This window comes from Alternaria metachromatica (genome assembly GCF_023757995.1).
Source record: "Alternaria metachromatica strain BMP 0045 chromosome Unknown scaffold_6, whole genome shotgun sequence".
Taxonomy (NCBI): domain Eukaryota; kingdom Fungi; phylum Ascomycota; class Dothideomycetes; order Pleosporales; family Pleosporaceae; genus Alternaria; species Alternaria metachromatica.
Window position 1 is genome coordinate 870371 of NW_026055497.1, and position 21951 is coordinate 892321.

General features: G+C 53.1%; 8 protein-coding genes across 8 annotated transcripts; 2 read left to right on the forward strand and 6 right to left on the reverse strand.

Moving 5' to 3' along the window:
• Positions 1-914: 914 nt before the first annotated feature.
• Positions 915-4903, reverse strand: J4E83_003854 (uncharacterized protein; the record flags this gene model as incomplete). The annotated part of the gene is made up of 3 exons (XM_049330787.1): positions 915-3588; positions 3665-4759; positions 4806-4903. The coding sequence occupies 3 exons, from the start codon at positions 4901-4903 to the stop codon at positions 915-917; spliced, it is 3867 nt and encodes a 1288-aa protein (XP_049190204.1).
• Positions 4904-5975: 1072 nt separating this feature from the next.
• Positions 5976-6985, reverse strand: PCA2 (putative proteasome subunit alpha type-2; the record flags this gene model as incomplete). Its single annotated transcript, XM_049330788.1, has 4 exons — positions 5976-6700; positions 6753-6803; positions 6870-6889; positions 6942-6985. 4 exons carry the CDS (start codon positions 6983-6985, stop codon positions 5976-5978), a joined length of 840 nt encoding a protein of 279 aa, XP_049190205.1.
• An 805-nt stretch (positions 6986-7790) lies between these two features.
• J4E83_003856 (uncharacterized protein) lies at positions 7791-8479 on the forward strand (the record flags this gene model as incomplete). Its single annotated transcript, XM_049330789.1, has 3 exons — positions 7791-7881; positions 7979-8328; positions 8378-8479. The coding sequence occupies 3 exons, from the start codon at positions 7791-7793 to the stop codon at positions 8477-8479; spliced, it is 543 nt and encodes a 180-aa protein (XP_049190206.1).
• A 614-nt stretch (positions 8480-9093) lies between these two features.
• Positions 9094-12123, reverse strand: J4E83_003857 (uncharacterized protein; the record flags this gene model as incomplete). Its single annotated transcript, XM_049330790.1, has 1 exon — positions 9094-12123. The coding sequence occupies one exon, from the start codon at positions 12121-12123 to the stop codon at positions 9094-9096; it is 3030 nt and encodes a 1009-aa protein (XP_049190207.1).
• Positions 12124-13186: 1063 nt separating this feature from the next.
• On the forward strand, positions 13187-15615 carry J4E83_003858 (uncharacterized protein; the record flags this gene model as incomplete). The annotated part of the gene is made up of 7 exons (XM_049330791.1): positions 13187-13376; positions 13423-13461; positions 13514-13573; positions 13621-13989; positions 14038-14623; positions 14672-14967; positions 15032-15615. The coding sequence occupies 7 exons, from the start codon at positions 13187-13189 to the stop codon at positions 15613-15615; spliced, it is 2124 nt and encodes a 707-aa protein (XP_049190208.1).
• A 158-nt stretch (positions 15616-15773) lies between these two features.
• J4E83_003859 (uncharacterized protein) lies at positions 15774-16487 on the reverse strand (the record flags this gene model as incomplete). Its single annotated transcript, XM_049330792.1, has 1 exon — positions 15774-16487. The coding sequence occupies one exon, from the start codon at positions 16485-16487 to the stop codon at positions 15774-15776; it is 714 nt and encodes a 237-aa protein (XP_049190209.1).
• Positions 16488-16846: 359 nt separating this feature from the next.
• On the reverse strand, positions 16847-18103 carry J4E83_003860 (uncharacterized protein; the record flags this gene model as incomplete). Its single annotated transcript, XM_049330793.1, has 1 exon — positions 16847-18103. The coding sequence occupies one exon, from the start codon at positions 18101-18103 to the stop codon at positions 16847-16849; it is 1257 nt and encodes a 418-aa protein (XP_049190210.1).
• A 1333-nt stretch (positions 18104-19436) lies between these two features.
• Positions 19437-21589, reverse strand: J4E83_003861 (uncharacterized protein; the record flags this gene model as incomplete). The annotated part of the gene is made up of 3 exons (XM_049330794.1): positions 19437-20595; positions 20649-21115; positions 21164-21589. 3 exons carry the CDS (start codon positions 21587-21589, stop codon positions 19437-19439), a joined length of 2052 nt encoding a protein of 683 aa, XP_049190211.1.
• Between the last annotated feature and the right edge of the window lie 362 nt (positions 21590-21951).

A 21951-nucleotide genomic window follows, 5' to 3' on the forward strand; every position in this document is an offset into this window, starting at 1 on the left:
TCCAACGCATAAACGCGCTTCAAACTTCCTCCTCCACAACCGTGCCGCACGGCTCGCTCGATGCGACAACCGCGACCCTCAGCCACGAACTTGGCTAATCGGGATAAATGCTATCGATAAGCGACGTATTTGTCATTGTAGAAGAGGAAGCATACCTTGGGTGGTAGGGATGAGTGGTTGACAGTGACAATTGGAAGACGAAATGGGCCGAATACCCCAGCGATTGGCAACACAGCTAGGAAGCTATAAGAGGGGGACATGGGAGTGAACAGTGGCAAAAGCTACTTTGCCGCTGGCGATAGGCACGAGCCGTCTTCTCGAGGCTGCACCTTTCCTCTGGTCAGGATGCTCGGCGTTGCCGACTCCAGACCACACCCTACACGTCTTGGCAAAGACTTCCTCGGAGATTTAACTCGTGAACGCTTCCTTTGATGTACGGCGCAGTACCAATCACAATCACCGTGCAAAGGTCATCGTCATTGTGCAAAAGGAAACAATGCGTTATCGTCTATAAGCGATAACTACCATTGGGCAGACTACGTCTCGGCAACGCCTCCGTATGCTAGAGGGGTATCTAGGATACTCTATAAGCGCTTGAAACACCGCAAATGGTTGTTACGAGACCTCAATTAGGTTCGAGGAAGGGTGAAAGGATGCGGGGAACCAAAGTATAGTCCAGAGGCACTGCCTCACTGCATGGGGGCCAAAACCGGTACTGACATGTTGACAGTCGTAGGCAACAATGAGCTTCTATGGAATATGATAGGCGTGGAAATATCCAGTGAGCCACAATCTACACAAGGGGCGGTAGAGATGAGAGTGTGATCAACCGGCTAGCAAAGACCAGTGCGTTATCATACGTGATAGGCCACCGTCTGTTCAGCACCCTCCAGCATGACTCCCCCCTCTACGCATCAAATCTCCAACATGACTCCACCGCCTTCTTCAGCATCGAAGAACTCATCTTCCTCGTCTGATTCGTCCTCCTCGGCTGCCGTCGTTGGTACAACAGCAACACCCCCATCTTCCTCGTCTTCTTCATCTTCCTCTTCTTCACCCTCTGCTGCCTTCGTTGGTACAGAATCATCAGCTGCGCCTTCAAGCAGCGCGATAACCTTCCAGGCAGCGATAGTCTCAGTCTGCAACCTCTTGACTCCCTCGACCACACCTCCCACATCCTTCCCGCCAATTCTCACCTGTACCCTATACCCCTTCTCCGGGCTACTCGCTCCTTTACCAGACTTGCCTTGGTCGCTCGTGACCCGGACGTACTTGATACCCTTATCCGCCGCAAGCGTGTTGATCCGCTCTTTCGGATGCCAGCAGTCCACACCATCCCGAAGAATGCGCTCGAGACATAGCAGGATACCCAGACGACGGACAAACTCCTCGCACACGGGGATGGAGCCCTGAGAATCGATGTAGAGGGCGCCGATCACGCTCTCAACTATATCAGAGAGAAACTTGGGTGGGTCAGTGAGCGAGAGCGCATGCCACGGGAAGCGGTTGTCGTGCGCTAGAGCTGTAGCGATCGCATGACGTGCCTCGTTATGTTGTTGCAGGGCTGCAGTCCGCCCGGCGATGAGCTCTGGGCTTGAAGATCGAAGGAACTGCCACAGAGCTCTATGATGCACTTCTGGCTGGAAGGTGGACTTGTTGGTCAACTCTTCCGCTACCGTAGTCTCGAACATACAGTAAGTCAAGAACGCCGCGTTTACCATTGCTGTTCGGACGCCATGCATCTTCCAATGCGGCAGCCTCGACTCATGGGCGTAAAGCCTCTTCGAGATGATGTAGTCGAGCACTGCATCTCCGAGAAACTCAAAGCGCTCGTATGAGCAGTGCACGTTCGGGCCACGGAATGTAGAGTGGGTAAGCGATTCTAGTAAAAGGTCCTTCTTGTTGAACGTGTGGCCAAGTAGTGTCTCGACCAAAGCCAAGTTCGTTACTGTGTCTTGAGACGGAGCTGCGTTGTAGAGTATCTCGTTCGCTTCTGGGATAGGCGTCCATTTCTCGAGTGGCAGGAGAGCTTGCACACATGCGAACGCTTTGGGGAAGCCGCCGACCAGATACGAGGCGCCAATGAGCGACTCTATGACGTCGGCGATGAGTTTCGATGACTTCTCTTGCTTAGCCGGTGGCGCGCTGTCGGCGAGTGTATCACTAATATATCGCGGCTTCCACTTTGCGCCGGTGAAGTTCTTGTAGAAGATGAACTTGTCTAAGCCCGCAGCAAGTGTAGCTCGCGCCAGGTAGCCGTTACTGACAAGCTTGCCTTTCTTCCCTGTGAGAATACCTTCGGGCATGATGAGATTTGCAGCCATCAGATGAAGCGAAGCGACGAACTTCAAGATACAGTCGCCAAGGAATTCCATCCTCTGGTAGTTGTCGCGCTTGTCAACCGCGGATGAAGTAAGTGCTGTGATGATGACTGGAAGGTCCGATGCCTCGAATCCAGCTGGCTGGAGAATCGTCGTCCGAAGTGTATCCGCGATCATGTATACCTCAAGCTTGTGCAGGATCGATGGTAACAACAAGGCCAGAATGGCGTATCTAGTCGGAAGAGTTTCAACAAGACATGATGAAGCTAGTAGACTCTCTACTTTGGTATACGCTTCACTCTTGTTTGCATTCTCAAATACCGCATGTAAAAAGTCTCTACGTTTAGGCAAACGCACAACTTGTATCAGGGTTTCGTCAACGCCTGTCAGATCTGGGGACTCTGGAAGCTCGATAGACATGGGCATGAACTTCCGGAGGTCTCCTTGCAAGGAAGTCAGACCCCAGTTTGATATGTCCCGGTTTCCTTGAGCCAGGATTTTGGATGCTGGGCGCTGGCCTTCCGTTGTCGCATTCCATTCGTATAGCCCGTTCTCTGTCATCATATATCCCGATGAGTCGCATGGAGCAAGTAGACAAAGAAAGTCGTCGACCCCTTTGATGATGTGTGCTCCGAAAACCGAGCGCAAAATTTTCCACGTGATGGAGCGTAACAGATCAATGTCGATGTCGACCAAAGATGTACCGTAAAGAGCGGAGGTTGTAGCAGTGTACTGCTTCGATTCATTCCAATGTAGTAAGATGTTAGGAATCTCATGCATGGGTGCTGGTGTTAGTAGTATCATGCGCATCGGTTCCTCCCCTGGCGCCTTCACCTCGAGCAAGGTGCGGTACCATAAGTCAGGTTCGCATTCATGAGATTGCGCAACCACCGCCCACGGATCGAGAGTTTGGGAGACAGGTACAAGGGATGGGCGATCGTCGGGGATCTGGTATTGGGCCGCATTGTCGTCTCCCTCTTCTTGGACGGGAAGGAGATTCTCGTTTACCAATCCGTGCAGGTAAAGAGCCTTGTATGCCTCAAAGGCGGCGTCTTTCTGAGCCATCCGCTCGGTGCTCCACGACTGCAGACTCTTAGCTTTCCTTACAGTAGGGTCGACAGAGATTGGTAGCGTAATGGTAGCAGTGATCCGCCCCAGGGTGTTGGTAAAGTCGATTTCAGGTCTCGTGTCGACGTAGGCGTTGCCTCCTAAACGCGCGCAGAAGTGGTAGAGATGTTGAGCCGCGTTTTCCAGAGTCAACAATGCACTAGTGTCTCCAGTAAGTGAAGGCCGATTGGGAAAGGTACGAAAGCAAACGCTGCTAGTAAAGGCTTCTCACTCACCCGGTACTTGGGACACTGAAGTAGCGCTCACCCACCTCGTCCTTCTGTTCTGCCTCCTGAGCCACCTGAACTTTGCGCTTATCGTCTTCATACGCTCTCCTCATCTCAGCCTCAAGCCCTTGCCACGATGTCAAAGATCGTGTTTCGCCAGTATCTGGGACGAGGATGAAGTAACGCGACTCTTGTCGCCTCGCTCTTCCGCGTCGCTGAACAAAGCTTTTCAGATTCTTGGGTCTTTCGAAGCATACCACGAGATGGCAGCTAGATACGTCGACACCTTCTTCGAGAACGGTTGTAGCTAGGACGAGATTAATGACCCCCGCACGGAAGTCGTCGAGCGTGGTTTGTTGGTTGGCTGGTTCTGCCAGGGCGCACACGTTTGTTTTGCGCTTGCTTGTCTGCGATGTACCGACAAATGTCCCTACCCGCAACAGATCCTTGGTTCGTGGATGGCATGTTAAAATATCAGCAATTGATGCTACCCAGACTCGCTGTTCAATGAATACTAGACCGGTAAAGCCCGGGGTGCCATTGGCTTCAGCTACCAGAGTGTCGATAAGCTTTTCAACTTTGTGGGACATCTTTTCGATGATGGTAGCAGGTTGAGGTGCAGGATCCTGAAGGGGAAGGCCTTGGAATATGCTTAGGAGATGTTGTCGCTCATTGGTGGTCAAATCCAGTAGCTGCTGATCCGAGCCCCGAGTTGTCTTTTCGAATTTGCCAATGCATTGATGTACGTAGTACTCCATTGCTGAGATTCCGAGCTCGTCTGCCATGGCTTCAGCTTTTGAAACCAGCTGTTTCAGCTGGTCGAGGCAATAGGTCTTATTGCTGTTCCACAGTTTGTTCAGCTGCCGAGAGACATCGAAGCCATGCTTTTGTTGGTCCAATAATGCGACGACGTACGGATCCTTTGCAAGATCATATGTGCGTAATGCATGTTGCAACGCGAGAAGTAGTTGAGAATGCTGTTGCCCTGGGACGTTTGACGCGTAGTTGACCTGAAGCAACTCCGGTCTATGAACATGCCGTATGAGTTCGGACCTATGAAGCTTTGGTGTTCTAACGGTGGCGTGCAGATTCCGCTCTATCTCCCTGCAAATATCAGAATAGTATTCGCGTCGAAACTAGCCAAACTTACCGGAGACCCTGCTCGCTGGCTGCTGCTTTCATAACAGGGCTCGCACTCAGCCCAAGAACTTTAGGCAGCGACTTGCCACCATTATCCAATTGAGGCATATAGAAATTGGACATGATCAGATTTGCTGGGTGCTTCAAAGTACAGTGATGCGCTAAAGGATGTTAGCGGGGCTTTCTCCTGTCGACGCGACAAACTGACCTTCGTCAAAGATCAACAAAGCCAGCTTGCTCAGCTTGACAAATCCGTGTGTGAGAGCGTCAAGCAATACCCTGGAAACGTGTCAGCGGGCATGTGTGGCTTCTCTTGGGCTCAGGCTGTGGACTTACTGGTGTGTTGAAATTACGATGCGGATGTGATCCAAAACGCTGTCCCACTGCGCCTGAGTGGTCCAGAGATCAACGTCATCTCTTCCGCAAAGCAATTGGTATCCGAGTCCAGGTAAATGAGACTGGAAGACCTCATATTGCTGCTCGCATAGTGTAACCGTGGGTGCTAGAAACCAGACGATCTAAAAAGCGTCCCGAATTCGGTGAGATGAAGTTTAGTGTGGGGACTTAGCGGCAGGTATCCGTACCTTGTCGGGCTCGCACGTCTCCAACTCCGCTCGTGTCCGTTCGATGGCTCTGCAGACATGTCAGTAAGATTCTCTCATGGCGAAACTCTTCTACCTACATGTGCGTCTTTCCTGAGCCCGTGTCCATGACCACAATGACGTTGCCGTTCATGCTCTCTTCCACCATCTCAGCCTGATAGCCTCGCAGTTGGAATGCCTCCCTGGGCACAGCAGGAGGGGCTTCAGCATCGTTATCACCTTGCATTGGCGAATCCATTTGTAAATCGAGATGATGCGACACAAGTCAAAAAGCGTTAAAAGTCACCAACTTGGTGTTGGGTCTCAGTGCTCAAAGGCGACAGGGTGCTAGCCTGGCCGTGTTCTGACCGCGGACAATCGAAATGCAGAACCCCGCGCGTACTTCTATCTGCTCTCGTTGTTGCACAAACAACCCAATTGGGTTTGTCGCATCACTGTCCACGAACCAATGGGATCAAGTATTAGGCATTTCAAGACATCATTTTCGTAAATGCTACATAAGTCGCTTCATGCCCTTAGCACCAAGTCCATCTGTACCGACTCGGAGCAGGATGGTGCTGTGTCATAACCTCCTACCTCTACAAGTTGGTGAGGTAGTCCTCAACCTCGGACGGGCTCAGCTTCCTGAACCGCGGTCCGACGGCACCTTCGACACCCTCAGTGCCAAGGAGCCTCTCCTCTGGTGGTCCGACAATGCCAATCTCAACAGTCTCGCCGTTCATCTCTCCTTCTATGGTCTCCTTGAGAGTAAGCAGGGCAATGTGGATCGCGTCCTCGAGCTCGAGACCGTCGGTGTACCGCTTCTCCAAGAAGGTCTTGGCGCTTGTCGCGCTCTTTCCTATGGCCGTAGCCTTCCAAGGGAAATAACTACCGCTGGGGTCGACCTGGTAGAGACTGGGTCCGCCCTTGAGGATTCCACCAGTCTTTCCGCTGACCTTCTTCTTCTCTTCGCTCGTCTGCTCTTCGCTCTTGCCTTCGGCCTCAGGCTCGATACCATCGTCCCATCCAGCAATCAGCAGACTGACACCGTACGGCCTGACACCACCGGACTGTGTAGCCTCCTGCATCACTCGCGCCACATCTTGTACTAATATCCTTGTAGGTGGGTATTCGTTGTAGACGCGCTTGTAGCCGGTATGTGAGACCTTGCGAGCCTTGTCGACGAGAACGCGGTAGTCAGGACCCATGCCCGAGTAGACCATACCGATGTTGGGTGTTATGAGACTGATCTTTGATGACGATTGCGAGTCGATGAGCGGCGATGACGATTTCTTCTCGGTAGCGAGGACAATGCCGTTGGTGGCTGCGAGCTCTAGTCAGCGCTGCTGAGGGGGCTAATGAACGATATAACGCACCCTTGATTCCTAGTGAGGTAACACCCTGGTTGACGGCGTTTAGAGCATACTCTGTTCAGGCATTAGATGCGGTCTGCTACAAGAAGGCGGGAGTCGTCATATCCCTGGGCCGCGTACCGATTTGTACCAGCTTTCCGCTACATGAATGTTAGCAAACATGTCGTGCGTAATCGATAGCGCAGTGTTTACCTGGGGGAGAAAGTGGTGAGGGAGAAGGAGTATCGGTCCGCCATGACGGTTGCTTGACAGAATCTAGAGGCGGTATATAGGAAGGGGCGTAGTCGGCGGCGGAAAGACGTTCAGTGGGGTTGGTAGACGACGCGGGTACTGGAGGCGATCTGCTAGAGCTCCAGGCTACCCAGAGCTTCGTCGCCGGAAGCGCCAAGACCGGCGCTCGGCATAACCACAGCTCCGGTTTGTCTGAGGAAGCTGCAACCCCGAATTCTTTGAGCTTCCAGAACTGCTCCTCTAAACCACCACCACGTTTACAACATCCTGCCACCGTGTCCTAGTGTCATACCGCCCAAGGAGGCGGTGTCGGAACATGATCCGCACTACCGAGACACTTAAGTTGGCGAATGTCTTCCCCGCGGCTTCCTGATTGATCACTTCGTCATCTCATGCCTACCCACATGCTATATTACTGGTAAGAGCTGCATTAACCTCCGCCTTGTACCTTTACAGTTTCACACCCCGCCATGTCTTCTTCGTCCGGATATCAGGCCATGCCAGGCTGGTACTGGCCTGATGACGCGCCCAAGACAGAACCCGCCCACGCGACATCCTCCACAGGTTCCACATCGCAACCGCCACCTTCAGCCACCTCCAATACAAGCGACAACTCTTCATCGCAGTCGCACAGCTCAAGACGTACCCACTGGCCGCCCAGACAATGCAGAATCTGCCTCGAGACAGTTCAGCCGACATTCAATGTTCCCTCACAAAGCCTTCCTGGCTTCTTACAGTCGTCCAACGTCGTGTACGAAGATGAAAGTGGTCGTTTGATTCGGCCATGTATGTGTAAGGGATCATCCAAGTATGTTCATGAAGCCTGTTTGCAAGCTTGGAGGCATGCAGACCCTGGCTATGGGCGTAGGAACTACTGGCAGTGTCCGACTTGTGGCTTCAAGTACCGACTTGCGCGTTTAGGAGTTGGGCGTTTCATAGGCAGCGCTGGTATGTATTCCATTTGACTTTTAACAGAGCAGTGCTAATATGGACTATAGCTGCTCAGGTTGGTTTGACTGCCATTATATTGATATCCATCGTGTTCATCCTCGGCTTCGTTGCAGATCCTATCATCAACCTGTATCTGGACCCATGGAGCCTTTTCTCCCCCTTTTCCTCGTCGGAATCTGACTACGCTTATTACTACGAGGATGAGTCGGCCACTTGGTACGAGCACTTTGCGAAAGGCTTCGCTAGCATGGGTGTGCTGGGTTTCTTGAAAGTCCTCATCGCCAGCCCACTATCTTATTTCAGGATTGGAGGCGGTCGAGGTCGAACGACCGGTCGAGACAGATATGAGCAGGTCAGCTGGGTCATCATCCTCATCGGTGTTGGCACGTTCCTAGCGGTACGTGGAAAGCGATTAACATTGTTATGCAAATGCTGATAATGACCAGGCAGTATACAAAGGAGTCCGTGTATGGAGTCGCCGAACGCTTGAGAAAGCTGGCGAGCGTGTCATGGATGTCCAAGGTGACAATGACGACGATGACGAATAGCCATGACTGAAATGCATGCAGTCGCTTTCCGGTTCTCCTCCACTCAATGCTTGGTTCTACCCTTTCCAAATTCCGCACTTTCTTAAATTGCCACAAGTTATTCCTCAATACTGTGTCGATTAGTCTACGTGCGAAGATCGAACCAGCCCACGACCTCCATATCGACATTGCGCGTTTTGTGCTCGTCGGCTTTGTGGAACGTGGAGCTACTTGCCATCGGCACTCATTTCGTCTACCTTGCCTGCTCCTGGAGCATCCCTCTGTGGCTTGAACGAAAACAGGCCTTTGGCACATCTTATGAAAACTTGTAATGAATTAATTCTTGGGAATCACAAATGAAATCGCGCGCCCCCTTCATCACTTGCTAGTGACGCTGCCATCTATGAATCCCAAATAACGCCATGGGGTATGTACCTCAGCTAATATATGCTGCGAAGCCTGCCCGTCTATAATGGCATTGCTGTGCGATACCATACGCCCAAACCAAACCAAACTATACCAATCCGACCCAACCGTGAACAAACGAGAAAACGTACAATACAATATATAGGCCCAGGGTATCAATGTAGAATATTAAAAGCCACCTCTTCTCTCTCTCTCTCTCTTTCTTTCACCTAGTTATCGCCAAAACCGGGCTTACCACCCTTCATAAAGACACGCTTGGTCGCACCAACCTTGCCTAAATCACCAAATTCTGTCTTCTTTCCTCCTACAGCGCTGCCAGGGCGGCTGTCACTCCTACTGTCGGTGCGCTCGAAATTTGGATGGCTCGAGGTAATGACGTTGCTACTCACGGTGCGAGCCTGCTTCATCATGCCCTCAATCCACTCCAGCTTCTCGCCGCTGAGATCCAATTTCTTGGCTGATGGGCCCGCCATTCCGACTTCCCTACCCTGCCAGGAACTGCGAGACGAAGCTGTCGAGGGTATCGTCGGGTCTTCAGTAGTGGCACCTGGTGTTCCAGGGATAAAGCTGGGCATCGGCGGTGGCGCTTCGTCGCTTGTAAAGGCTAGACCAGATGACTTGACGGGTGTGGTGGATGGGCTGGCCAGGGGAAAGCCAACGCTGATGCGTCTTTCCATCTTACTCGCCCTGCTGTCAGGTCTTGTCGGCGAACTATCGGGGTTCTTCACCTCCAGACCCAGTACCTCAAATTTCCCTTCGCTTGCTGTCCTGCGGCCGTGGTGCTCGGCGTACTGGCGCAGGTACTCGCCTAGGTCAGACCAACCACCGCCGACACGCACCATGACACGCTCGCCATTCTCGCCAACGCGGCGGATGAACAGCTTGATCGGCTGTTCTTTGCCAGGTTGTGTGAGATGATACAGTTTGATGTCGTTGTCGCCTCTCGCAGCTGCAGCCGACCTCCGTCCTGAAGCAGCGTTGTTCAACTCGAATTCAGTCTTTGCAGGGGACAGTGTGAGCTCAGGAGACTTAAGGCCGCTGACTGAGCGAGCTGCGCGTAGATATCCACGACTGCTTTTCGCGAGAAGGCCACGCGCCGACTTGACTTCGGGCGCATCGGGGCCTGGGCCTGACCTAAGCCTAATGTGGGCGGGGATAGTCGTGAGGATGTCGGAGATCTTTCGCTCAAGTTCTTCAGCGCTGTTGTTAGCTTTCTGAGCAAAGTGCGTCGGTGGCCATGGAGCGCTTGATGTGTCATCAGCAGTGGTAGTAGTCTTGACTGGCCGACGCTTCGCCATGGCTGCATTCAATTCGGGACGTGGCGCTCTCATAGAACGGTTAGTGGCGTTTCGGACTGAAGGAGACTCCTCGATGGTACTAGGTGGGCTTGAATCAGGCGACATATCTGTGGACAGCGAACTAAGACTGCCTCTCCATGATCGCGGCGTTTGAGGAGGCTCCATAACGGGGCTGTCCTGTCCATCGTTCTTTGTAATCGTGGGATTGCCGAAAAGCGCCAGAGGTTTGGGCCTGCCTTGTAAAGAGGCTTGGGATGAATGGCCGTCAGTCTCTGTATGGATGGCGACTTCTTCGGGGCCTTCATCGAGATCGTACTGTACAACAGTGTCGCCTTCTTCGAACTCCGAGTCTTCGTCATCAGATGTCGGTCCTGGTTCGAAGCTCATCTTCTCTAGATGTGTGGTCGCAGTAGGTGACTTCGATGGTGACGCGAAACCTTGTGCCAGCTCGTGTTCGGTAACATCGGTCTCACCCGAGACTTGTCGTGCGTTGCTGGAGCCGATGGAGGTGTGAAGTGTTGAGTTGCTGCTGCTCGATGCGTTCATCGCATAGTCTCCAGAGAAGATCCCACGCTGGGGCGCACTGAAGTAGTCATTCTGCATGGCGTTGTGGCGGCTGCTCTGCGAAGCAAGCTTCGGTGGCGGCGATTGGAGTGTAGATGCGACAGAGTCGATTCGAGCATTGAGAGCATCCAATCTGGACGTAGTAGCGGATTGCACAGCCGCAGTGGGTGCGACAATGGACACATCGTTACCAGCGTTGACTGATGAGGATGCTGTTGTCAATACCCGCTCGCCGCTTGTATGCGCAGTCGTACCCGCATCGACCTCTGGTTGTAGCGCAGGTTCAGGGGCGCCCTTCTCGGTAGTGTTAAAACCTTCCGCCCGTCTCCGAACCTCGAGATCGATTATCCTCCTTCTTGATTCGTGTTTCCATTGCCCATAGTCATGCTCTGTAGATTCAAATATGTCTATCCAGTGCTCGGGTAGGCTGTCCTCTTGTCCTTCGAGTGTATCGAGCATCTTGTCTAGTTGCCTCCCCAAGTCGCTGACCTTCTGATGGAGCACAAGTGATATGGTATCTACTGCCTTTTTCCACTGCTCAAATGCAGCGTCGGACGTGTCTGCTGGTGCCTCGATGGCATCCCAGCCCAGCCGCATGGCTTCTTGCGCCGTATCGAGTTCGCCGGTGTAACGCGGGGCTTCGCGGAGGATGGAGACGCGGGCGGTCCACGTGCTTAGGCGAGCTTTGAGCTGGGCGTGGTGCGGTAGGGCGGATAGGAGGGTCTGAGTGATGAGAAAGGAGAAGTCGTCCATGACCTTGTAGTGCTGGCGATTGGCCTCGTAGCCCGCAGAGGACGGCCTCGACCTGCCTGCCGGGTGCATATCCAGCACATGCTCCTTCAGCTCTTCGACATCAAGCTTCAGCATCTCGTCGGCGATGTCGTCGAGGCGCGCCTCGTGTTGCTCCACCTCGACCGACAGCATCGAACCCCAGTATTCTAATGGCGGCATGACATTACCCACGTCGGAATCGGCGACGTGCTCCCTGATGCGCAGCTCAATGCTTTTCCTCCTCTGCTCGCGGACCTGGGCGCTGGGCTGCTCGAAGCTGCCCGACCATCCCCATTGCTCAATCTCGGCGCACCATATCTTCAGCCGCTGCGCCGCCTTTGCGACGCGCGATCCCAAGTCCCTCTCGGCGGCGGTGAGAGTCTCGATGCAGGAAAACATTTTGTATTCGTCGCGTGTTGTGTCGAACGGCATCGGCTTTTGTGTGAAGGCGCGGAGGGTCGTCTCGGGCGACAGGTCGCGGAGGCGGGTCTCTTCCGAGCTGCCATAGGTTCTGCCTCGTCTGCCGGCGGGTGACATGGCTGGTGATGGGACGCGACGGGGTGTGAGGGGCGGGATCATGCGCATAGGCGACCGAAAGACGTCCATGATGGCGGTTGGCAAAAGTTGAAAGAGCGACTGGTGACAAGGAAGGTACAAAGGAGACGAGTCTCAGACAGAGAAGGTGCAGCTGGCTTTGTCGCTATCAATGCGACGGTCAGTAAATCGTGTCCTTTGTCTCCTTCCTGTTGCCGCCGTGTTTGCGCTGCCGGCAGCCCAATGTTTATTGACTGACGCAGTCTTCGCCGAACATCTTGCGCCGTGCACTCTTGCATTGGTTCACCCGCCTTTCGATATGACTAAGCCCAAAAGCGTGCTAGCCGTAGATCACTTTCGGACTCGACTCCTGCGCCCTCACCAACATTGCGTGCCCAGGTGTTATCGCATCAATATGGTACCTTGATGGACCGCAGAAAATACTTAAGCGCGATGCTCCGCTCATCGTCCCTGATCTCCTAGTTCTGTATCTTCTACGCTGCCAAGTGCACCGCGGAATAAGGACGCGCCCATCACGCGTCTCCGCACTCCCCCGCATTCAACTTCAACCGGCCATTCTCTGCTCTGTGCCGTCTACGCAGAACCATATTATACTTTCCACCACCGTTACTTTTCTTCGGACGGCTTTCGGGTCAGCCTCTGGCGACGTGCACGGAACGGCGGCGTCGGTATGCGCGCTTTTCCGATCTGCTATCTGACTGTCAGATTTTGACCGCAGAAGATACGTGCATCGAAGCGGCATCTCTTCCTCATTTCAGAAGCTACCCCACCACCTATATCGTCATTGCTCTCTGCCAAGCACCTTAATGCTCCGCCCCGCGTTCATATCTCTTCGACCTTCCGGAGTGCGTTAGCCAATTGCCTGTATACCTCGCGGTTACGCAGTGCCTGCGTTCAGCTACAGCTACCCGCATGTCGGGATACGATGGCACGAGAGAGCAGGGAACTCGCCAGGTTCACCTGCTCTCAGTAGAAGCAGCTATCCTCGGAATGGAAGCCTTGACGTTATCGTACCGAACGCCGACGGAACTGCCTGCAAGTACTTAAAGTACCATGCAACCTATCGTTGTTCGGTACCCTTCTGCCTCTGTGAAGTGTGCATTTGTCAGTCAATATGAGAACAGCACTTCTAGCGCTCGCTGCCATTGGCGCTCAAGCCTGTCAGCGTGAACGTGCATTCTTCCATCACCCGCATAAGCATGTCAAGAGACAATCCGTCTTCCCTCCAGCCTTGACGCCCAACGAAGAGATCTTGCTGAACTCGTTCGATTCCGTCTCGATATCGGAATGGTCATACTACTACAGTATGGCTCTCGGGCTCGATACAAAGTGTATGCTAACACAGTGTAGCTCATGGCCAGCATTTGGCGGGTCAGAACGAGTCAATGGGTATTTGAAGCCTTTCCGGGGCGATCCGACATGCAACTAATCCTTGACACAGCACAGTGGACGGCTGACAAATGGTCTGAATATGGCTTCACGTCAAGGCTCGACGAATACTGTATGAAACTGATGATGGTCGTTGCGGTAGGCACTAACGAGACGCAGATGTCTTCCTCAATTATCCTGTATCAAACTCGCTACAGCTTACCTATTCCAACGGTAGTACTTACACTCCGACCCTTTTGGAAGATGTACTGGAAGAGGACGAGACCACCAGCTATCCCAACAGTGTTCCCGTCTTCCATGGCTACAGCTTCACGGGCAACGCATCTGCAGAATACGTTTACGTCGGAAGAGGCCAGCAGGTCGACTTTGACCGCCTCGAAGCTCTTGGTGTCGAACTTGAGGGCAAGATCGCTCTAGCAAAGTACGGTGGACCATTCCGTGGGCTGAAAGTCAAGAATGCACAGGATCACGGCATGATCGGTGCTGTGATCTTCACCGACCCTGGTGATGACGGCAACATGACCGAAGGTGAGCTTGTTTGACCTCTTCGCAGAACTAATCATTAACAATTTTCAGCGAAGGGAGTGGCTCCATACCCCTACGGCGGAGCGAGGAACCCTTCAACCGTTCAACGCGGATCTGTCCAGTTCTTGTCTACGTATCCCGGCGACCCAACTACTCCAGGTTACGTCTCCAAGCCAGACTCCCCACGCGCAGATCGCACCGACATCACCCCGCAAATTCCGTCATTGCCTATTTCCTGGATTGAGGCCCAGCCGCTTCTCCAAGCCCTCAACGGCTTTGGAACCAACGGTACTGAGGTCAACAGGACGCGTTGGGTTGGTGCTATACCCGGCGTAGACTACTTCACTGGCGAGGGATCCGGCGCATCGCTTTCAATGAGCAATGTAATGAACGACACCTATGGCACCATCTGGAACGCAGTTGGTATCATCAACGGTACGAACCAAGACGAGGTCGTCATTGTGGGCAACCATCGTGACGCTTGGATTGTTGGCGGTGCTGCTGACCCCAACTCCGGATCCGCTGTACTCATCGAACTTGCCAAGGCATTCGGTGCTCTTGCCGAGACAGGTTGGAAGCCAATGCGAACAATCGTTCTCTGCAGTTGGGACGCCGAAGAGTATGGTCTTGTTGGAAGGTAAGACTAGAAAATCACATGAACAACCAGGATACTAAATACTCATAGTACTGAGTGGATGGAGGAGTACATCCCTTGGCTGAAGAACGCCGCAGTGTCCTACCTCAACATCGACGTCGCTGTCAGTGGACCAATCCCAGACGTTTCCGCAACCCCAGATCTACACGCCATCGCCACCAGCCTGATGAAGAAGGTCGTGTACCCCTACCGCAACGACACCGGTCTCACCATGTACGATGTCTGGTCGCACGAAAGCGGTGAAGTCGGTGTACTCGGCAGTGGTAGTGACTATACCGCTTTCCTCCACCGTGGTATCGCATCCATCGATATGGGCGCTGGCGGAGGTCAGTGATAATTCTGTACGAACCGTATATGAGACAGGTACTGACTTCATACACCCATCTCTAGGTCCAAATGATCCCGTTTACCCTTACCACAGCAACTACGACTCCTACCACTGGATGGCCACGTTTGGAGACCCTGGCTTCGTCACCCACAAGGCGATGGGCCAGTTCCTCACTCTCCTCTTGTACCACATGGTGTCCGATCCCGTCCTGCCCCTCGAGCCAGCAGACTACGTCTCAGAGCTGAACACTTACCTTGAAGCTCTCGAGACGGACATCAGCAGCAGCAACTTCACCGTTGACCTTACAAACCTCACTGCCGCTATCACTCAATTCGAAACCTCTGCCCAGGAGTTTGTCGATCTGAGAGATCAAGCTGTTGCTGCGAATGACACGGAGCTCATCACTGTGCAGAACCACAAGGCGAGGGACTTCTCCCGGGGCTTCACTTCGCAGGGTGGACTGCCCACCAGAGAGTTCTACCAGCATACTATCTTCGCTCCTGGGCGCGATACTGGATACGCGCCTGTAACGTTCCCGGGTATCACGGAAAGCATCACGTTTGATCAGGATGCGGAGTTGGCGCAGGAGTGGGTGCAGAAGACTAGTGATGCGATTTTGGTGGCTGCTAGTATCCTGAAGACCTAGAGAGTTGATCTAAACGCAGTACTGCGATGACGAGTTCGGTGGCAGTGGAGGGTGGAGGAGATACCCTAGTAAAGGCCTTGATAAGGAAGAGATAAGTCGTCAATAGTGGAAAGAATAATGATAATGTATGCTGCAGACTCCAGGCCTCACCTCTCCCTCTACTTCACAACAGCAAGCAAGAACCCATCGTAGGACTTCTCCCCCACCGTCTGCAGCACCACACCATCCAGCCTCTCATCCTTCCCCACATTCTCCACCACCCTCTTCGCCCCCGCAATCCTCGGATCATCCGTCTCTTCCGCTAACTGCCCCTTCCGCACCACATTATCTACAATAACACACGCACCCGCCTCACACATACCCAGCACTATATCCACATAGTTCCAGTTATTCTCCTTATCCGCGTCGATGAAGACGAAGTCGAATTTCGGCCTCTTGCCGTCTTTAACCTGCTGTGCCAGAGAAGGGAGAATGTCCATACCAGGTCCCAGCATGATGTCTACTTTATCTCCCAAGCCCGCAGTCTGGATATTCGACCGTGCGACATCGGCGTGGTGGCTATCAACTTCGACGCTCGTTACGCTCACGTTGGGGCTGGATGTTGCGAGCCAGATGGTGCTGTATCCGCCCAATGTGCCTACTTCGAGGATGTTTTTGGAACGTGCGAGGCGTGCGGTGAGTTGGAGGTATTTGCCTTGGGAGGGCGACACGGCGATGTCTGGCAGGCCTGCTTGCTGGGAGGCGTCAAGGGCGTGTTGGAGGGCGGATTGGGAGGGGGTTGTGCGCGTGGAGGGGTGGAGGTGGCCGAACGAGTAAGTGTCTACGGCTGTCCATCGAGGGTCTTTCTCGTGGGATTGACCTGGCAGCGGCATGGTGGTGATCGTGTTAGAGCTTCAGGTATGATTGAAGTTAGTTGCTGGTTAGTTGCGCGCTCTGGACGCGCGGATTGACGCGTCTTTATAGAGAGATCATGTCGGTTCAGTCGGGCATGCCAGATGTCACTCGCATCTCATAATGCATCTGCCTGAAGAGCATTGAGCAGTCATTGGATGGCATCGAGGCGGGGTGGTGGATGAGCATTCAGCCAGCTCGCAGAAGCTTGCTATGGGGCGATCTGATAAGCATAACTCCGAGCTTCGATCTCCGATATCGCCGAGCATACGCAAGCAGTGCACGAGGCAAGCACGCGAACCAAGCAACACCAACAGAGGGAAAGTAACGATTGTATCATTCAATACGCCTTCGCCATCTCACCTACATACTCATTGATCGCCTTCCGAATATCCACCTTCTTCACAGCCTGCAGGTCCTTCAACCTCGCGTGTGAAGCTTGGTGCGCCAGCCGTCGCGCTTCCGGGGGCAGGGGCGGAAGTCCTTTGTTCACATCCAGCGATGTGACACGCGTTACGTGCTTCAATGGGCTAGGCCTGTACGGCCGGTGGAAACCATATGGCATGATGTTGGTGGAGTGAGTGCTGCAAGGCCTGGGTCTGCTGAAGCTAGAGTTGTGACTCCCTCTTTGGGGCTTGGTGTCGCTAGGCACGCTTTGGCTTGCGCGATGGCTGTTGAGAGTCCGCATGGCGTTGAGGATGTGAGCTGAGGTGGACAGATCTGGTTGGGCATTTGACGCGTCGGCTTGTTCCCTGAACGCAGGATGGCATTCGTTGGCTGGTATCTGGCTCGCGCCAGAAGCTCGCAACTTGGCATTGGAGAGTTTGGCTTGCAATTTCTGGTCAAACTTCCCCACCAGAGTGGTGTTCATTGTGGAGTGGGATGTTGTTCTGCTGATTCGCTTCCAGAGGCCTACAGAGGATTCCTTAGGACCTGGTGAGTTTGGTCGTGTGTTTTCTTGGAGGCTGTCATATTTTCTCTTTGGCCTCAGCCAGGATAACATGGTAGGTCTCATCCTAGTCACCTGCATGCCGATTTCCGCTTTCGAAAAGTCGACTGAGTCAGCTGATGAATCGGATGAGAAACATGATCGGGATATCTCATGGTCTTCGCTGGAACGTCGATCATCAGACTGGTCTAGATCTTCGACATCATCCTGTCTGGCTGATTGCTCCGTCGTTCCATCGATCCTCACAGCCTCTGGAGGATTTGGAGGCTGAGGTGGACCGTGGTGGCAGACGTCTATGCCGTTGGTCTTAAGAAGTTCCGCTCCGCAGCTTGGCTCACTGGACTGGACTCTGTCGTTTCCACCGCCGCTCGTTGTTGATGCATGCCCTTCTTTCCCAAGGGTCGACACGTCCCATTCAACCACCCCCGATCGACGTACAGAAACTCGCCATGTACTATTGCGCGCGTCCGATTCCCCGACAGCTGTAACCTCTTCTTGCGTGACATCGTTTTCCGGGAGATCGCCATCATCGGGCACATATCGCGACACAAGCTCTGCAATGTCGTCGAAGCTCAGGTTCTTATTGCGGAGCAGGTAGGAGAACCTGAGCCAGTCCAAGTCGCTTGTCGGGCCGAGGGTGACCACCATTGGCGTGCGTGGAGCATCGAGATGAAGGTCTTGGAGGTATTCATGTTGCTTTCCTGTTTCCGTGCCGGTGCACTTGTCGCTCTTAGACTTCGGCGTGGTATTCTGGTGGACCTCTAAAGCACTATCTTTTCGTCGACGACCTCCGCCACAGGATTCGCAATTCGCCCAGCAGCCAATATCTTCACCATCGCCACCTCCCCGAAGAGGCCACATGTCGCCGAAAGTATGGACAAACGGCGAAGGCGAAGATGCCGGCGAGTCGACCTTGCGACGACCATCAAGAAACCTCACCACTCTGATAGAGTCATCGTCGTTACCGACGATCTCATTCATCAATGGCCATTGTTCCTCCTCTTCTCCTCCACAACAACTGATACGTTCCAATTCTTTCAATGCAGCTTCGAACCCTGATCTAGCCTCACTGAGCAGCCCTCGATCGGGACGCATCGTCTCTCCTTGGTAGACCGCTACGGATCTCACTCTTTCTCCTTTACCGCTCTCTTGCATCTTGCAATGCTCTTCACGTAATCTGATTGCGCACGGTCGGCACCGTACCAGCGTGTATATGGGCCAGTCTTTACTCTGTCCCTCGACTTGGTTTGGATCTATGACTGTACGTAAGACTCCCTTCTGGTCAGCTGGCTTTGAGACTTGAACGAACTCGTCAGGATGACCGCAGATATAGGCACGGCGAAAAGCGTATGGATATGCTGGGGGTGCAGCTATGTGAGTCGTCACAAGCTCAGTCTGCACTGCTACTACTAGTGGGTTCTTATCAGCCATGACTCCTGGTAGATAGTGGGGGTCTTGCCGCGGTACTACTCGGGAAATAACAAGAGTGAGGAATGACACATACAGTTGGATGTTGGTGTTGCAGTTTGTTGGCCACGCGGTCACTATGTTCGGGGCCGATACAACACGATTGTGCCACCTCAACGACAACGACGCACCGCGCACCACCGTGACATAACAGTCAGTATGAAGAGCGGATTTTGCAAACATTTGAAGATGCAGCGACGTCAGTCGTCTTTGTGAGGCGTCGACGTTACGCCACACATCTCGTTCCGTCGATTTAGCGTCGTTCGGGATCACCGTGACTAGGGCTATGTAAGGGTTGAAAGGCTTTTCATTCAATGCTATTGAACCCGCCGTGGCAAAGTTCATTATTACGCTGTAACAGGTAACGCCATATCACCATGTCCATCTTTGTGACGCATCCGTCCCCCGGATATCGGATGTGCAAATGACGCTTCTCCAAAACGACAACGCCGCGCTTGCTAAATGACCAGAAAATTACAAGAAGATCTAGAACCACACCGTTCTCGATAACAACCTACGCACCGTAGTTTTGTCCCGTACTCACGGCTGCATATCCGGCTGGCGCGTGACCCATATATCCCTGGGGGGCCAGCGGATCGTGGCTTGACATCGGGGGGCTTGTTATCGGCGGAGTAGCAAGCGGCTCCATAGCGTAGCTTTGGGGCCGCGAGTGATATTCTGTGCTTTGTGCCGTGAGTGGCACCATGTCTTCGGGTCGTGTGCTCCACCGTGCCGTATTGCGCATCTCTTCCAACCCCGCGTCGTGCGGCACATGCCCGTGTGCCGCACCCGTCTCGTGCACGGATCCCTGAGGACTCTGTCCGTGTCCGTGGTGTCCGGGCTCTTCGTACTCCAACGCATATGGCTTCCCGCTCTTTTGGAGTTTCCAGTTGCAGTAGATTGAGCTTAGCTTGTCGCTGACTAGGACGAGGAAGAGGAATACAACGCAAATTGGTAGGAGCGCAGGTGACTCAATGACGGCATGTAATCGCTCGGTGTCGGCCATCAGAGCCAACATTGCGCCCCCAACGCCGAGGGTAAGACTGCGGGATATGATGGACGTGAAGTCGAAGAGGTCGGCCTTGTGACGGCGAATTAACAAAAGAAATATGATCAGACAGACGAGAAGGAGGCAGAACGACGACCAGAAGTAGAGATAGACGAGCTCAAATCCTTTGAGACCGACTTCGAGGGGGCTGTAGTCCTTGAGTTTGTCGACTGGGATCTTCATGCCGAGACCAGTGTATAGGCCGTTGTTGAGAAGGTGAGATACGTTCTTGAGTGCTCCGGGCCAGTCGTCATCTTCCTCGCCCATGTTGTACTGTGTGGTATTTTGCTGAGAGCAGATGTTTGTAGCGTTACCGACACTCCAGATGGCCGACTGAGCTTGATTGTAGAAGCTCTTGGTCTCATACTTGCTGTCGAGCTCGAAATACTCCAAAAGGTACTGCAGCTTGTCTTGTAGTTTTTGGCCGTCGAGATGATCCGTTTGGCAGTATTGGAGGATGGAAGTAGTAACTTTCCTGGTATTTTTAGCAACGTAGCGGGCCAGAGCAACTTGCTGCGAGCCTTCCACGACACCGACAATAGCAAGTTGAAAGGGAAAATGTAGCAGTGACCAGATTTGCTGACGAATGGTTCCATAGTGACCGTGGGGAAAGTTGTCGAAGTACCTGGGTACTGTTAGCTCACATGCGTCATGTCTTCCATACCTGCATATACTTACAGAGCCCAAATCAACACAAGAACAACGATGATGCACATGATTAAGAAGCATCCCTCAACTTCCAATCCGTGCTTCCCCATCATCCTGCTGACTGTCTTTGTGACACCAATTGCACCCTCGCCAATAACGATGATTGTCAACAAGCTCATGCGCTCCATCAAGTGGGTCTTTTTGAAACTCATCATGCGCCAGAAGCACGATATAGCAACGACTGCGATGGCTTCAAGCACCATGACGACGTACCAAACAAGGTAGACTAGGCGTCTACGATGATCGCCCTCAACCTTGAAGGCGGGTGTCATGCCAGCGAATGCACCCATACTGATCGCATAGACGGCGAACATAAGAATGATCGGGAGGTAGATCTTGGTATACTTCGCTCTCCAAGTGAAGAAGAGTACCACAAGATACTGGATGGCGAGAAGACCACGGCTTATGACTAGGGTGTAGCATAGGATACGGAAGTTCTACATGGCTTAGTATACCTTTTGCTTCAATGTGAGTAATAAACTTACAGTGTTGTTCCCTTGACCCTTCGCGCTCGCTGGGTTGAACTGGCTTCCGACTAGCGCCAGACCGACAAAGACGATGAATTGGATCGTCTTGCACACACGCTCATAGAGCGAGTCCCGCGCAAATCGTACATCATGGAGTGTGATCTGGAACCAACACGACCATAGTATGCCAAAGAAACCGATGTATGCCAGCAGATAATCGATGTCGGTAATAGAGTGGTAGGCCGTAAACGTCGCAAGATTGGCAACAAAGAACAAATCGAAGAAAAGTTCCACGCTATTCGCTTCGTGCCGTTGAGAGAAGACGAGGTGTTCGTGATCGGCACCAACTAGCGGGGATTCGATAAACGGTGTTGTCTTGTGCAGCCGTCTAAGATGCTTTTCCGCATCAACATCGCGTTTGTGGCCGTGGAAAGTCCAGCCCATGATGCCAATTTCCCACAAAGTCGACGAGAAACAACCACAACTCAACTCCAACGGTCAGGAAAGGAGCAGCGAGGTTAAATCAAAGACAGACGGACAAGACTACCAAGACAAATACGAGCTGCTTTCGGCGCCGCAGTGAGTCTTATGCAAATCCCAATTCGCATACTACACGCGACACGAGATAGCCCCGCAAGCTATGGCGCATGTTCTATCTTGGGGCTGGAGGCCCAGGCCGCAAGTACGGTTCCGCCTTGAGTCCGCTAGCAACGGTACCAATAGCACCGCATAGCGGCGCGTTACACGGGTGTCGCTGGCGGAGCACGCATGGCGGGTTAGGTCGTGCTAAGCCGGAGGAAGCTTTC